At 38.9% G+C, this 17,265-nt stretch overlaps 1 protein-coding gene across 1 annotated transcript in view; it reads right to left on the bottom strand.

Moving 5' to 3' along the window:
* Nucleotides 1-17,265, bottom strand: part of PCCA (propionyl-CoA carboxylase subunit alpha) — a 301,012-nt gene that overhangs the window by 167,996 nt on the left and 115,751 nt on the right. Inside the window, exons 11-12 of the mRNA XM_082337650.1 lie at nt 17,152-17,246; nt 9,645-9,795 (exon numbers count right to left, since the gene is read on the bottom strand). Coding sequence (XP_082193776.1) covers nt 9,645-9,795; nt 17,152-17,246 — 246 coding nt within the window. The remainder of the gene's footprint in view (nt 1-9,644; nt 9,796-17,151; nt 17,247-17,265) is intronic.

Raw genomic sequence — 17,265 nt, 5'->3', positions numbered from 1 at the left:
CGCATATGCACATACACACTTTTTTCCCTTGAAATGGGGGTATGCGTGGACACATTTATTAACTTTAAAACACCTTTAACTAGATATAGTACAGTAAAAAAGGACCCAAAGACAGGAGGGCGCACCATACAGATGAAGTAAAGGCATGCTAAAAGCATGTTCTTCACACAGAGACAGCTGTTAGACTTTCCGTATAGAAATTATGACAGAACTGCCATTTTTATTATAAAATGCTTGTGTTCCAAGGGCCAAAATACCTTAAGAAAACACACTTCACAATGGTTCCTCTATCATGAGACATCATCCTATGCACATTTTGTGACACAGGAAAAGATCAGCGACCAAACCACTCGTCTTTCTTCCTTCAACTATACCAGTATTAAGGAAAACATTTAGTCATTATAATAATCTTGTGGCTTATCAGAACAAGAAGATGCTTTGCTCTTTAAGAAAAAAGCTTTGTAAAAATAAACAGATGGCATCCATAATTAGCCCTGTGTGTGCTGTGAGTTTGCTTAGAGTTTCAACAACATTTTAAGACATTTTGACATAATTTTAATGACAAATCATCACTGAAACAAGCACCTATTCTTTGAAGGATAAAAGTGATATTGAAATGGGAATCTGATTATACAGTTTAAGGACGTACCTTTGGGATTCAATCTTGATTCTACCTAACACATGATATTCTCCGGCGTGTCAAGCTTAATAACAGTATTTGGAGAATCTAAGAAACATCTCAGTGTCTACCCTGCAGTACTAAATTGAAGCAATTCAATTTCTATTAAGATTTGAAGTTTTTATTACAACTTCCTAAGTTTTAATAGAAAGTTACTTATCACACATCCATATTTGGACAACAGAACTTATTCTCTTATTTTGGAATTTAACTTCTAAAAAATTACCTTCGAGTTTAGAACACATTTGGAACTCTAACGTTCCAGATAATTAAAATACAATATTTCTTCTTTTTTTTTCCCCAAAGACATTTGCATTATTTAGTTATACTGTCATTTTTCTTGGATTGCAATTGGGATTTCAGATTCAATAGCTTCATTGTTGTTTTCCACTTTATTGTTGATGATCAAAATAGGATGGAATGTTTCTGGAAAGAAAAATATTTTTGTTGTTTGGTTCTTACAACTCACAAACATTTATTTAATCCATTCTTCAATACAGATCTTTGACTTGGTCAATATTTTCCTCTGTTTCTTCAAAACACTCCCTTTGTGTCTGCACACAAAACAGCATTCAGAAAATATGATGAGGAAAATTTTTTGAGGGTTTTTTTGGGGCGGGGAGTTGTTCTGCTTTCTTTTAGGACTGTGCTTCAACTAGTGATGCTTAGGCATAATGTAGACACTACCAATCATATCACTAATTTTGCAGTACCAAATACATTTAAAACAAATTTTATTATACGTTAAGACTATCAGATCACCAAAACCGGACAGAAAATAATTTTAACCTTGAAATCCTAGTTGACTTATTTGTAACTTCAACCTTCAGTGAGGTGCATAGCTCGAACTGCGCCTGTTTTAGCATTCACAGTTTTCTTTCGGCAAGGGGAGGTGCAGGAGGGGCTCGGTATTTTTAGTGTTACACAGAATATGCTTCAGCATACAGTACAAAAGGACATTAACAAAGCAGTAATGCCATATCCTGGTTCAACAAGCGCCCTGCAATGAGGTTCTGGAGGTGCAAGAATCCACCCACAGAGCGAGACATGAAGGATCTGAAATTAAAGCTCTAATCTTTTACAAAGCAAGGAAGGATAGGGGTAGAAGTGAAGAAATCAGACCCCTCTTCTCCCTCCCCTCCCAAAAAAAGAAATCGTCATCATTCCCTGCTTATGAAAGCTCTAGAATAACAGTCACAGCTATTTGACTAAGGTAACTCTTGTATCTATTTTTAAATCACTATTAAAAGCTAGGCTTTAAACGTTTTCCTCTTTTACTTTTCAGCCTTCTACTTCAGGTGTCACTCTAGTTTTACCTGCCTGTTGTACTTTCTTCTATTAATTTTATGCTATACCTCTTCTCCATCAACAGCCTTAGCATCAATAAAATGGCAAGTATAGTCAAGGACTACATTTTTACATAAATGAATGCAGGTATGCTCACAAGCAGAGCTGAGCCACACTCAATTGATCAGCTCTTCTAGCTTTGGGCCATACTCAGATTTTGTAGGCAGCTGATCCAAGATCTTGCCAGTGAAGCCCCAGTCAACAAGGTAAGAGCCAATGGTGGTATGGTTATATGATAGTGGGTAAATTCACACATTATCTCTGTCCTTAACACAAAGGGCAAAATCAGACATGTCTGCAGCAAGCAATCTACAGATCATAGCTGTATCAAGGCAGCTGTACCTTATTCTCAACAGGACAAGCAGTAAATTGATCAGCAATAACTCTCAATTAGTTAGCTGCCAGAAGTATCACCTTTACTACCAGTTCCGTTACTTATACCAAGTCTGATCACAAACAATTTATATCAAATCATCATTTAAATGCACTTAAGTACAATACATACCTCCTTTAAGAAGTCTTACTCCTCACTTTCTGTGATCCGCGCTCATCTCTTTCTCTGAAAAATGTTCCTGCTCTCAAGTCCACAAAGCCATAGCTGTTATGGCCAGCAACATCCATACAGGGCAAAGGGAAAGGGCTTCCCCCTCCATACTGGACCTGCTCTTCTTCAGACACCTCACAGCAATCAGCTTCCCTGTGAGCATTACAAGTGTTTTTGCTTCCCTAACTTCTTTCAGTTTATACAGCAAGCGACACTGATGGCAAAGCCCGTAAGAAAATAACACCTAAGACCCAGTATATAGATGGTCAAACAGGTACAAGAGAGCTAGGGGAACCTGCCAACATCACAGTCCAGTTAGCATCCGTCCCCGGAACAGAGCAGAGAGGCTGCTAACTCTTGTCCTGTTCTGTGACTGCCAGCAGTCTTAAAGCTTTACCATGCCGGGGTTCATCCACAGCTATAAGAACAGTCATGCAACTTTTATGAACAGTTGGAGCTAAGAGTTAAATTAGCAATGACTGCTCCCCTTATACGCAGGGGAATAATTTCAGGACGCATTTTGCTCAGGACCATCAAGGTACTCAGATCTAATAGCAAACACTTCTGGATACTCATAGATGGCTCTCTTGCCCCTCTGCGCATAAGGCGTCAAGTTACTCACGCACCAGTTGGAGCATTCAAGCAGACCACAGCAGCCAAGAAAATCTAAATTTCGGTAGACTTAAAACTGCAGCCTATGTCACCCCTGCTACTGTAAGTCCCTAGGTTGGTGTCATATACTCCTTTACATTCAGATAAATAATCTCAAAACTAACTTTCAACATACACCTCAGTCTCCAGGAAACATGATTCACCTGGAATCCCATGGGCTTCTCTGCAGCAGCCAAATGCAGTATCAACTGACCCGAACCCATCAACTTACAGATGCTCCTCAGCCCCCTTTATTTCAGTAAGCCTGGTTTCTATTTCGGAGAACTGAACAGCACCAGAGGTGCACACATGTTCTGCTCTTCAGGCATGCCAGCTTCCTGACTAGTATTAGCAGGAGCACTCTGGGGTCACATCATCTTTCCACAAAATAGTTCACAACAGCCATGTATGTGGGATTTCGGGGCACATAGTAAAAAACAGCTTTTCAGAAAGGCTGTTGGAGAATAGACAATGTTTGGATTAAAGTACAGAATGAACAGAAAGCACACAGGAATACATAACAGGCAATCTCCCATGTTGTCCTTTTCTATAGACATAGTACATAATATGAGTTGCTGCTTATTTTCTGATTTATTAGTATGTGATGGAAGAACGGAGTGCAACCAGAACTACAAAAATTTCCATAAACTAAGATGTTCAGGTAGACTTCTTTTATTGCTTCCTAAGTACGATGTTGCAGAAATAAAAATTAACACACAGACCTTTGGTACCAACTATTTTTTTTTTTTTTAATAACAGCATGTAATAACTTTGAAAAACATTTAATCTACTTCCTCATAGGAAGTTATCTTCCAATAATCATTGATCCAATTTTGTCAATTTTTCTTTGAAAGGATTTGTTTCTTCATTGTACTGTACAGACGCAGGTAAGAAACCTCTTACATAGCCTATGAATATGAATCTGTCTTTTCTGTATTTTAAACAGCACATGCTCTATAGCAACAAGTTATTTAGCTCACAATTTCAACATAACTTTCTCAATTAACATCCTGCACTTAAAAAAAATCTCGCAATTCAGTAATTTGACACAATTTCCTTTCTACTACATGCTCCACATAAGAAAATAAAGAAACTTGCACCCTACACTTTCTTTCCTAAAGATACAATTCCTGCTTTCACTATATTTAGCAGCACTATTAAAGCTGAGTACTTCGTTCAAGGTGGCTCTGGTCACATTGCAGCCATTCTTGGGTTTTCTTTACATCAAATTCACCAAAGGAAAGAAACTAATGTACCCTTTGAAGAATGATCTTTTCTTTCTCTACTTATTAAAAAGGGAGGGAAGCCTCCTTTTTCTCTACTTTTTTTAATAGCATTCTATGATAGTTATGTGGTAATGTTGTCTCTAAGATATCACTCCATGCCCTGGCAGCACTGTTAATGGCATCTTTCAGATTCAATGACTTACACAAACAATGTCGTTCTCTTCTGTCAACAACAATTAGCAATGCTTTTCTGTAGTTCTTTTGGGAAGCCTGAAAAGCAGACAACCAGTAGCTACATAATGGAAGTTGCATTAGGAGGCAAGAATGTGGCAAAAATCTGGTTAACTGTTGTCGGCTGACCCTCTTGTGTGAAGAAGTGTTGTTTGGCAGCAAAATCACCTTTTCTTTCGGTTCTAAAAATGGCCATGAACAGCTGGTATAAACTGTGTGCAGAATGGATTCTGGTGGGCTTAGGGGATTGGTAATGGGATAAGAGACCTTTCACCTTTAGGTCAGTAGTTCAAATTCAGCCCAGGTTAGCAGCAATTGAAAGTCTTTACCATCTGACACTGTTCGTTAGCCTATTTAAAATGACTGAAGCAAAGTGTCACAGTAAAACAAGATTCCAGTATTAAGAAATATGAAGAGTCTCAGCAAACAGCAGAAACAGTCGCTTGAGATTTTACTTTGAAATCCCGCCATTCAAGCTTTGTAGAAATCTACTCCTCTAGCTCCTGACAGCCCCTTTCACTGCCCCCATGCTCCTGCCCACCTATCACCATTCATCCTCCAGGCAGTTACGCACACCAAGACAACAAAACCACCTCTTGCCGTCCCGTGGGTCTGCGACGGATACCGAAGTCACCACCTCTCTGTGGTTTTCGCTGGCAATCCAGACTCAGCTCATCACTTTGCTATTTATATTTTGCTGCTACTGTTTACATAGCGCAGCTGCAATATTTTCCAGCACTTCTCTCCTTCACTGAGCAAACGTGTAGCAGGTGCTGCCTAATGATGTGCAGCAGGATACAGATACCATTAAGGGACTGTTAGAACCAGCAGTTTATAAGCAGTGCAGCTCCAGACAACCACCAACACGATTTCTACATACTTCTAGACATTTCCCAACCATGCTTTTTATACTTCCATGAGTGGACAAACAGATGAAGAGGGAGGTAGAAAGAGACACGTTGCACGTAAAAATTCTTCCTCTGTCTTTTACACCAGGCATGGCCAGTTTTTGTACAAAGGCAAAGCTCTGGAATATAATATTTTCCAGAGGTCAGTAAAATCTGATGAAAACACTGAAGTGATCAATAAAAATCTTAACACTGGGTAATGTTTTATGGGTGTATGGAAGTTTATTTACATTCGCCTTATGCCTTAGAATCAAGTTACTTTAAAAGAACTTAAAAACATTTACATAAAATAAATACTGTCTCTACAATTAGCTGTAAAATAAAAACATACAGATATGCCATTTGCTTTCAATAAATCTCTTACAAACACATCAAAATTAACTTCTAATCCCTAAAAAGTTATGACAAAAATATTCAAACCGTCACATGAGGAGAAAACACAAATTACTCAAATTACCATATTTCTCAGCTCCACTGTGCTGAATACAGTCTATACAAATGATCTTTCCATTCAGATCACTCTAAGCAAATTTGCTCATGTTCTGAGGAGGAAGGGAGCACTCACTTGTTATTTAAATCGCACAACGTGTGCGGGGGGCAGAAGATTAGGAGCAGACCTGCGACACAGACGTATAAACCGTATTCAGGGTAAGCGCTATCTTCACACTGCTCGTCGCACTTTTCTCAGTTCTCCTCAAGCCAACAAGAGATGTTTCTCATTTCAAGGTACTGCAAACTTATAGAATATGTGATATTTTCCCTTTGCTGTCACCCATTGATTCACATGTGAGAAGCTTAGCCACACCACGCACCCATACGTAAACAGATATTATTTATTTACAGACTACAGGCTCTTCCTATAAAGTCAAAAAGGAACATTTCTAATCTTCCCGTGAAAAGCAGAAGAGACTTTTCTGGTGAAAGCCAGCATTTCTGATGGTAGCTTAACAATGAGATTTTGACACAATTTGGAAGTTAGAAAGGCTATCAACCTAAGGGGTCAGAAACTTTATTTATTTCAAAGCTCTTGTTTGGCTATTTCAGACTATGACTGCCTTTGATTAGGCTGATGACAACTAGACAACACAAAGCACATCGCAGTGTGAGCAGCTATAAAGAATCAGATATTCAACATCTGGTCTGCCTCAACAATCCTAATAGTGGTAAGCTGCCTGAAAACCACTCCAAAAAGTGCCCTAAGTGACAACATACACAAGTTCTCTTTTAGCTGCTAGGGCAGCTGTTTCTATGTTTTCTTGTGAAAAGCAAGAATAACTAGTTTTGCTACGCAATTATCCAATCTTGTGTCTCATACTTATCGGCTAGCCTCTGAAAGATGGCCCAGCAGCAGATACAACAAAAAGTACATTGCCAACAGCGAAGAATAAATCATTCTAACTGAATCACTTGGAGGGAGTGAAACATCTGTAACAGATTTGCGTAGCATACAAGACACACAATGGAACTGATTCACCAACTTTTTTCACTTTCCAACCTCATATTGTATTGCAGCAACACTTAAAACAAACATTAAATAAAGTATAAACTTCCTGTTAAGGTGCTACTTATGCTTTTTTGCAGAACTACATAGCAGAAAAGGTATATTCCCAAAGAGTTCCCCAAAAAGACAGCCAAATAATAATACAACTCTCAATTACTGCAAAGTAATTTACAAAAAAACACTGGAAGATGTCTGACAGATACACCAACGGGAAGGAGGGGAGAAATTAGCAGGCAGTTGCAAAGTATTGGACACGGTTTAGTTATCTTTATGCAAGTATATTCTGAAATCTCTATCTAAAGTAAAAAGGCTACAGAGATCTGATTAGAGATTGCTGAAACATTAAAACAGACACAGGAAATTGCATAATTTAGTAGACACGTTCTGATGACACTGACAGGTCGCTGTGTCTATAACGCATACTAACAAAGACCTTAGGACCATCATTTATGGATCAGATGTCCATCACTGACGAAAGTTCTTCCAGCTGTGGAGTGCTCAGCAAAAACAGTGCCAGTGAGCCTGTTAGCCACTGTTTACAGTTAGGAGATGCAAAAGGAAAATGCTGAAGCAACACCGGGACATCTAGAGACTCTCCTGGTTCTGAAGTTAAATCTGGACAAGCTTCATTAGAGTTTCTATGTTTGGCTCTTAATAGAAGGGAGTAAGAATGAGATGTTAGTTGCATAACTGTTAGCCGAACAGAAAGTAAAGCTTGAGACCTGGGAGAAGTGACAGATCAATCGGGTAAGCCTGGGGAATAATCAGAGAAAATTACTAGTCTCCAGCCTCAAGGTGAAATGCTAATTAGAGACAATACACAGTCAGGATAGAGGAATTAGAGAATATCTACACAAGTACTGTAATTTAAGATTAGTAAATTTCTTTAAGAGTTGGAAAGAATGAGTCTGCTATTGTAGGGGATTGTCAAACTGTATAGGCTATATTTCAAAAGGAGTCTTTAAAGTCATTAAAGATGGAATTGTGAAAGCTTTCTTACTGCGTATGTGGAGACCTCTACAATTAAGCAAGTCTGAGGTTTGGGACTTTGAACACTTACCCCTATGCATTGTGGGGGAAAGACACCACAATACAGCAGAGATAACATCTTAAAAACAATCGCAAAAAGAATCAACTCCAAAGATACTCCATCACTAATTCCATTTAGGAATTGATGGATAATAATACACTACAGCAAGGAAATGGTTTTGAACTTCTGGTGGGTTATGCAGAAAACCATAAATTAATTTTCTGCTATGTAAAGAACATGGAGAGTCACTAAAAAGTGTTCTCTCAGAAACTATAAGATTAGGAAAAGTGTAAAGAATATTATCAAAGAGACAGAAGTTCTTCATAATATTTTAATAAACTATACATTGCCATTAACCACCAGCCTCTCTAACTGAATCTAAGGTAGACCAGATGGTGCTTAGCAAACGCCTAGCAAAAGCATGCAAAGTATAATTGTCATGAGTAATTCCAAAAACATTACTGCCCTGCAAGGCAAGGCAAATTTTACCTGCAGTCTTCCCCTGGTACGGGGAAGATTGCAACACCCCCATTCCCCCTTCGTACTCCAAATCCTCTCTCACTTCTTTACCCAAAGCATAAATTTACCCAGCTGTTTTACAAAGTCATGCAGAGATGTCAGAGTGACGAGGATCTCTCTATGCTCTATCACTGCCCACATGTACAAGCAGCAGGCAGGACACAGCCCTAACAAAACGTAGCTAAACCAGAGTAAGAAGCTAATCACTCTATTGCTTGAGTCCACATTTCAGTCTTTCTGGCATTATTTAATAAAGTGAGAAAAGGAGGATAAAGATGATGGAATTTACTTGCTTGCAAGTTGAACTTTCTTCCCATCTTTGAGAATGATATCCCCACTTTATGTTATGTGCCTATTTTCTCAAATTATGACCAAAAATGCATTATAACAGTCAAATAAGAGGTAGAGGGGGGTTTCTATAAAACTCTGTTTGTCCATTCATTTGCAGTGTACATTATAACATCTACCACTGACTACATGTGTTGTTACAAAAATCATACACCATGTCAGCACACTTCTTACACAGCTGCATTCCAGTTGCCATTTCAATCATATGCAGATTGCTAATGTTTTTATTGCTGATATACACATATAGTTTTAATCACCCTCATAGAGAAACTCAGCAAGCGATCATCAAAGTATAAAAAATAAAAAAGAAACTTCAGGGACCAGTGGGGAAAAGCATCAGAGCACAGTGGCTAGCCACTTACTGTGAACTCACAGTGGCACTTAACAGTGACCTCTTGCAAGGTCTTTAGGTCAAGTGTAACAAAGAGCAAAAGCTCTGCACGCTTACTTGAGTGCTGTGCAAGAGCTCACTGCTGCAAAGTCTTGTATACGCAGGCTTATTTAAGTGAGTAGATCTTTTAAGTTCAGTAGGAAGTGCTCACATGCATCAAGTTAGTTATGTGCAAGTCTTTGCAGGAGCAGACCCCTAAGCATGGAAGGAGGTTATGTTTTGTTTTTTTAAATAACACTTTTCTGAATCTGAAGAGCTGTTTTTCTTACCTGAAGTCTAGTATTCATTTCCAAGAAGTAGAAATTCTTACTGGAGTCCACAAGGAATTCTACTGTTCCAGCAGAGGAATATTTTACTGCTTTGGCAAGAGCTACTGCTTGTTCTCCCATGGCTCTTCGAGTTTCAGGGTCTAAAAAAGTGCTACAATACAGAAACAATGCCTTTCTTTAGCTAAAAAAAAAATTAAATCATTTCATCTTCTGCTTAAACTACCACCAAAAGAGGACAGCATTATTTAAGTTATGAAAACATGTCAAGACTGTCCAATGTATGCCTTTACATTTATATTGCTCCTAAACAGATATACTGCATGCTTTGCAAGTACTGCTAATGTACAGCAAATTCAGGATAAATAACAGTATTCTCTAAAATATAAAATAAGAGAACACAACGTTTTTAGAACACTGAGATCTATAATAACGTAAGTTAAATGAAAATAAATACATACAAATTCGTGATATTTTAGAAGGCACATCTATTTGCAAAAGAACTGTAACTAAAAAAAATCCATCCAGTGGAAACATGAATGCCAAAATACAAGACAGGACGTCTAAGGGGAACTTGTTTTCTGACTCTGAATTAAAATAGTGTGGCCGTTTCACTGATATTCTATGCAATAAAGAAGTTCTGGAAATCAATGAAGTATTTATTCAGGCTTCTTATATAAGATTGCAATGAAGAAAATTTGGGCATTCATAGTAGTTAACTAAAACACCATCAACAGTATCACGACTTAAACCTTCATATCCTGTCGATATGCTCCCTCAGCTTTACTTGTAAGCTGAAGCCTAGTTATCCATGTTTGTTAACTGCAATTCATTCCTTTTCACAAATCCTGGACACGCTCAAGGGCACCCAAAGAGAAGCTCAGCTACCACCTTGGGAGCCACTGTGAACACTGCCCCAAATGCCAAGCCTTCTCATTCTAGGAGAGCAACATGCCACTTCCACTGGTCCAGTGGATCGAAAGACTCAGGAAGGTACGTATTCTGCTTGTTACTCTCCTCTCTACTGCAAATTCAGATTTAGATTAACCTACGCAGATTGTTAGAGCTAGAGAAATGTCTGTGGCTTTCCATCAAAACTGTGAAACTAGTTGTCCCTCACCCCGATAAACTGACCTTCCAGGAAAGACAACATGTAGCTGTTCATCTTATACGAGCTTACAAATATGCTTATTATATTTCTGTGGTGACTTAAATTAGGCACATAACTATCATTTGAAAAGTACTTTAAGGGAATAGGAAGTCATTTCCACCTTACCTCTAAGTTACTGTTTAAAACGAAAATACCAGATGTTATGTATTTCTTGAGGTGTCCTCAACAGCTAGTCCTAATTCTGCAAAGGAGCAATCAGGAGCCTCCACGTATCTGAACTGGCCCCACCAAGATAAGTGAAGCTCCATCTGGGGCCCAGGACTGCACTCTGACAGAAGCCAGTGCTGGGTCAGGACTTATTTTTCAGTACTTACTATGGGGTTTTTCACCAAGACCTGAACTCACAGAAGAGCTAGAGACTTCTGCCACAACAAACCATATTTCATGTGACACAAAGAGTGAGGAAATATCTAGGCAAACTGGGAGACAATGAAATCCTTTTCTTTACGGGGAAAAGTGCTACTTAGCACCTCCATCCTTCCAGTGCCCACATGGGCAGATTCTGATGGACAGAAGGGCAGGCATTTTCAGAATTTAGGAAGAAACTTCTTTCTTGGCAAACGGGATCAACAGGAAAAGGAAGTCAAGTCTGATCACAAGAAAGGTGTCAGATCCTGCACCAGATCAAAGGAAAAAAGAGAACATGTGCAAAACTGTCGTACCTATCAAAAATAGGCACTGGTAATATAAAGGAGTTTCATAATATTTCTTATGTTGATTCAATAAGAGAATAATACATTACACAAAATCAACAATCTATAGTTCAATTTGGGGTTTCTGCAGGGCTTTAACCATGCAAGGTTAATTAGTGGCTTATGAAGAACAGAACCTTTTCAATATCAGCTTCATGCTCTGTTTCTAGAATAACCATTATTACTTCTCATATGGATGAAAGACAGTTACTCCCTCTTATTAGAGTGGTGTCTTCCCTATGTTTGTTAAATGTAGGTCTGAGATCTCTCTGTTCACCTCCTGCTGTAGCCAAAGAATGGAACAGAGGTGTCACACTGCTAAACTTGATCTCTGCCACGTGGTTAAGCTCTGTGCTCTAAAATGACTGGATCATGCCTGGCATCAGCTAGGTTAATTAGCCAATGTTTTCCTATTCCTCTCTGCTGCTTTACCTTTGGTATACATTGTTTCTCCCTTCTTTAACAATGCATCTTTTACAACTGAAATAACTCTTCTCCAATCTAATTAGGCATCACTTGAAAACACAGCGTTTTCAACCTGACTTCAAATCTTTTTCTCATACATATACCTGTTATTCTTTCAACCAAATAGCTCCTATGGCAGCATGAAGCTGCAAAATAAAAAGGATTCACAAGATAAAAGCACCAAAAAGAAAAAATAAGATCAGACCTGACATTTCACTCGTAAGACCTTCTTCAAGCTATTGTAAAGTTGATCAAAGACAATACAATTGGTTTGTTCCCTTGTTTCTACAACCAGAGAGATGACCACATGGGCAAGATGTTACCTCTCCACTTCTAGTCCATCAGATAATGTTTTCCAAAATATCTCCATCACCTTCACTCACAGATAAGGTTGAGATTTTGAAAAGTACACACTGTTGCACTGTCAGTGGAAATTTACTGCTCAGCTTAGACAAAAAAAAAAAAGTCATCAACAACACTTACCCTTCCTCTGAAGATACCACTACACTCACTGGAAGAGAATACCTTCATTTTCTAAATGTCCAGGTCAGCTTACCAGCTCTTTGGAAACAGTTAGGCATACATTACTTACCTACAAAAACCATTCTCCTTTGAGATATCTATTATGTACTACCACAGCGCGAGCACAAATATGCTAAAGTATCCGAGAACACAGTTTTGCCCCCACATCTAAACTGTGCCCACCTATGACTCATGGAGACAGTCACAAACAGAACAGGCACACTGCTTCTCTTAACCCCAAATCTCTCGAGGATTTCTAGACAGAGCAACAGGAAATGTAGAGTCTGATATACATACATGCAGCACAACTCTAAGGAGAGCTTGTACACAGAGTCTAGTTCAATAACATACCTTTCTGCTAAATTCTTGCCTATACACATTCATTCAAATTGTCGGTGGCTTCAAGTAGCACCTTGGCAGTTAATCTGGAATATGATCCTGAAGTACTTGGCACCACACTGAGATCTTTCAGAGAGAGCTTAGTGCTTGGAGAAAGTGAAAGAAGTTGCTGTCTGTGCACCTTCTAAGGACAGAAACATTCCTGAGAGAAGCTAACAATGGAGCATGCAAAAAAGGGCACAAAAACAGTTTAACTGTTTCACTTGCATTCTAATGCAGTCAGTTACTGGTAAACTAGCCTCCCTTTTAAATCTCCTGCCTCTTAGATCTTTCTGTCACAGGCAGAAATAAACATTTTTGTCCTTTGAACTGAAACTGAAAGAACATCTTTCAATTTAAAAAGACACTGCAAAACTAACATCTAGGATAGATAAGGCAATCTCAACTCCAAATGTATGCAGCTAGGAAGAAAAAACATAATAAACAAATTATGTCCTGCTTGAGATGAAACTCAGGGAAATTTCGGGAAATAACTGTTGAGACACTATCCTAAGAATCACCTTATTCTGAAAGTCTTGGATGCTAAGGTTTAACTCAAAGGACACGGAATCACTGGAGAAAAGTAGAGACAACAAAGGAGAATAAGCAGGCAGCTAGCAAGTTCTAAGGACTTGCTCACTGTGGATGCCAATAGAGATCCTGCATGCTAGTACAAAATACAACGGCAGGGCGCTGTTCCATCATTACTTCTCCAGGAAAGGCCTGAAAATGTAGAGACAAGGTTTAACACCTAGTGTCCTGAAGCTCAGCATTTTGAGATATGATAGTTAGAGACCGCACCTTGAATACTGTGTTCAGTTTTAGGCCCCTCAATACAAGGACATGGAGGTGCTGGAGCGTGTCCAGAGAAGGGCAATGAAGCTGGTGAAGGGTCTAGAGCACAAGTCTTATGAGAGGCAGCTGAGGGAACTTGTTTAGTCTGGAAAAAAGGAGGCTGAGGGGAGACCTTATGGCTCTCTACAACTACCCAAAAGGAGGCTGTAGCGAGGTAGGGGTCAGTCGTCTCTTCTCCCAAGTATGAAGTGATAGGACAAGAGAAAATGGCCTCAAGTCGCACCAGGGGAGGTTTAGATTGGATAGCAGGAAAAATTTCTTCACCAAAACGGTTATCAAGCATTGGAACAGGCAGCCCGTGGAAGTGGTTGAGTCTCCATCCCCAGAGGTGTTTAAAAGACGGGCAGATGTGGTGCTTAGGGACATGGTTTAGTGGTGGACTTGGCAGTACTAGGTTTACGGTTGGACTCGATCTTAACGTCTTTTCCAACCTAAATGATTCTATAACTCTAAGTGGTATTCCATGGAGGATCAAATGTTTAATCTCTTTGACTGCTACAGCAAAGGATAGTGCTGGATGATCACAGTAAGTGGAAGGGCCTTTGCGTGGCACTTCCCCATAATGACATTCCAAAAATCTTAACTTTGGGCATCAAATAGTACAGATAGCCAAGTCCCTCTGAACAGCTGGACACTCCTTCACCCAAGTTGTGAGGCAAAAGTTAAAGTGCTTTAAAAAGCTTCTAACAGGTTCTGAAATGGTTAGATAGGACACCTGCTCTCACCAAGTGAAGCTGAGCATTCCTTCGAGGTCCAGTTATTGAATAGGAAGTCAGCTAAGACTTGTATATTTACTTTCCATTGATCCACTTACTTTAGACTGATCCTAAAGGATCAATGGATTTTCTGATAAGCTTATGGGCCTTGTTTCTCCACATGGGTAAGAATCTCCTATTAGTCATTCTAGCAGACAGGAAAATACAACCATAAACGTGAGCATTTTTTCTTGCCAAAGAACACTGTCTCATAGCAACTGTCTCTGAAAATGAATAGAGAGGAGTTTGGGCAGAGGAGGAACAAAAACTGAACTAAGGGACAACAACAGACTATTAAATGTTACTCATCTGTTTAAATTTCAGCCTCTGTGGTGAAATGAGAAGCCAACAACATCTTCCAAAAAGATGTGAGGCTAGAAGCAAAGAAAACTACTGTAAATCGCTGGAAGTTTCGTGTAGCACTAACTTTGCCCAGCACTAACTGAAAAACTGGCAATGATCAGATGTGCCTTCTTGTCGGTGCTTCCCAGAACAGACAAAATAGGATAACTGACTATGTTAAAAGGGTATAAGCAAAGTTTGTTGATCTCCTATTTGAAACTGAGGGGTTGACCACCATGAACACCAGGGCTACCTTGAATACTGTAACCTCATCAGGGTGTGAACTAAAGAGCTTCCTCTCCTCAAAAGAGATTCCCCCCCCCCCCCCCCACAAGAGACTGAATTTCCATGGGAAAACTGGACATTCAAACATGAAATGATCCTATAAGGATAAGTTCAACAGCTGCAGACTTAGCTTTAAGAAAATCATAGAGATTATTCTCGAAGTCAAAAGGCCCTCAACAATCCCTTAAACTAGATACTTCTTTCCTATGATGATGTTTTCCTAAGTTAGTCAAAAGGCTTGAGAAGAAGCCAGAGTCAAAAGTCCTAAATTGTACAGAAGACAAACATTTTAGCCCGTAGCATCCCTATCTCCTGGGCTTCATGAAAGAAAAAAAGAAAAGCTTCAACCTATCTCAGAGCTCTTAATGACAGCTACCATTTAAAATAGGAGGAAAAAAAAAGGACTACTGAGGGCTTCATATTTCCTCCACCCAGCCATACAAGAAAATGTGTTTCCAGGAGTCATTAATCAATGAGACTGAAACAGCATTCTTCAGGCTTTAGGGTCTCTATGGTGTCTCACAGAAGTTAGTGCCCTGCTTATCTGCAACAGTCTTGTAACCCTTTGTAAATAAATGGATTCTGCAGCCAACTGCAAGTAGCTGTAAGGCAGATAAGGCTTCCAAAGCTGTCAGTAAAAGTCTGGTAGAGTCTAAAACATTCAATGACAAGAAGGAAGAAGAGTTCTCACACCAAACTTTGGAAGCTATTGACTTGCCCACAGTCTTTTGTAAAGTTATAGGATGGAATGAGAAAAAACTTACTGGCAACTCCAACAGAGAAGCCCAAGAAAGTTAAAAGGTTGGTATTTCTGATGAAAGAAAACACTCTGATCACAGTTGGCTGGTGAGAGAAAGAGATATCACTCCCTTTAACTGACTACAGGCATGGAGAATGAGCAGGCAGTAGTGGCAGGCAGCACCTTACACATACTCCTGAGGCAAAAGACTCTCCTCTCTCAAGTGCTTAGGTATACGTATATGTACATGCACATTATACTGGGACCTGAAGCCTTCACACTTCACAAACAAAAACGTAGTAAGATCTTTAACCATAAGGCTTCCAAGAAATCCACAAGCACTACCAGGAAGCAACCACAGCTATTTAAGCATTTATTACTGGGTTTGTATCCTTAGATTTAAACTTTGCTTTTTAATTTAAAATCTAGGTCATGAACAGTGCCAGTCCCACATTCGAATGATGTGCTTTTCCTCACATCATAAACTGTTGCATTACATAGTTGTGTGCTATAAAATAATGGCAAAGCCATCCCAGCTGATGAACACATTACACTGGGAATTCCCACGGGTAGTGATATACTAATGTCTGGTTTTCTGAAATCAGAACTTCCTTCTGCCCTTTTTTCTACACACATTCTCTGATGAATGCCATGCAACAGAAAACACAGCAAGAGCATCCCTTGCACAGCAGCAATCTATTTCAACTCCATTTGAAATAACTAGGATTAAGACCCTTTAGTATTTCTGAGTTACTGGACACCTACATCTATAGTTCACTACCATGAATGGTACTAAAAGTGGCACAGAGTATTTAGTACTTCATGTTCCATTTCAAATAGAAATAAACAGTATTATCTGGCCCTCTCACAATTATTATGAGATAGCCAAATGTCTGTATCTGTGGTAAAATAAATACTTATTCCATATTTTATTTTACTCTTAAATCCAAAAGTTAAATGGTAAAGAAAAGGAAAAATATCTCAGATATATTAAGAAAGCCATCTCATACAGCACGCATATTTGATTGGTAAGATCCATATGCATTTTATACAAGATTATGAAAAAAACTAACAGAACACAACACCTGCTTTCTTCTTAAAGAAAAACATCATGAACGAAGATCAAGTACAACATCAAAATTGCACTACAGTCAAATGACTATAAAACTTAAACATTTCTTTATTTTCTTTGTGGTTTTTTTAATAGAATAACATTTGCTTGCATTTGTACAATAAATAAAATCGGCAGCTTTCCAAAAGTGCTTTCACTAACTAAGAAGCTGCTTAAAAAGTCTAGTATACATACCTCGGTGCTTCCTCCACAACTTTTTGGTTTCTCCTTTGAATGGAGCACTCTCTTTCATTCAACCACAAGGCATTACCATGTTTATCTGCCAAAACCTGAAACAATAACACACTG

This window comes from Platalea leucorodia (genome assembly GCF_965183815.1).
Source record: "Platalea leucorodia genome assembly, chromosome: 2".
NCBI lineage: Eukaryota > Metazoa > Chordata > Aves > Pelecaniformes > Threskiornithidae > Platalea > Platalea leucorodia.
The sequence above is the reverse complement of the archived record's forward strand: the minus strand, read 5'-3'. Positions and strand labels throughout refer to the sequence as shown.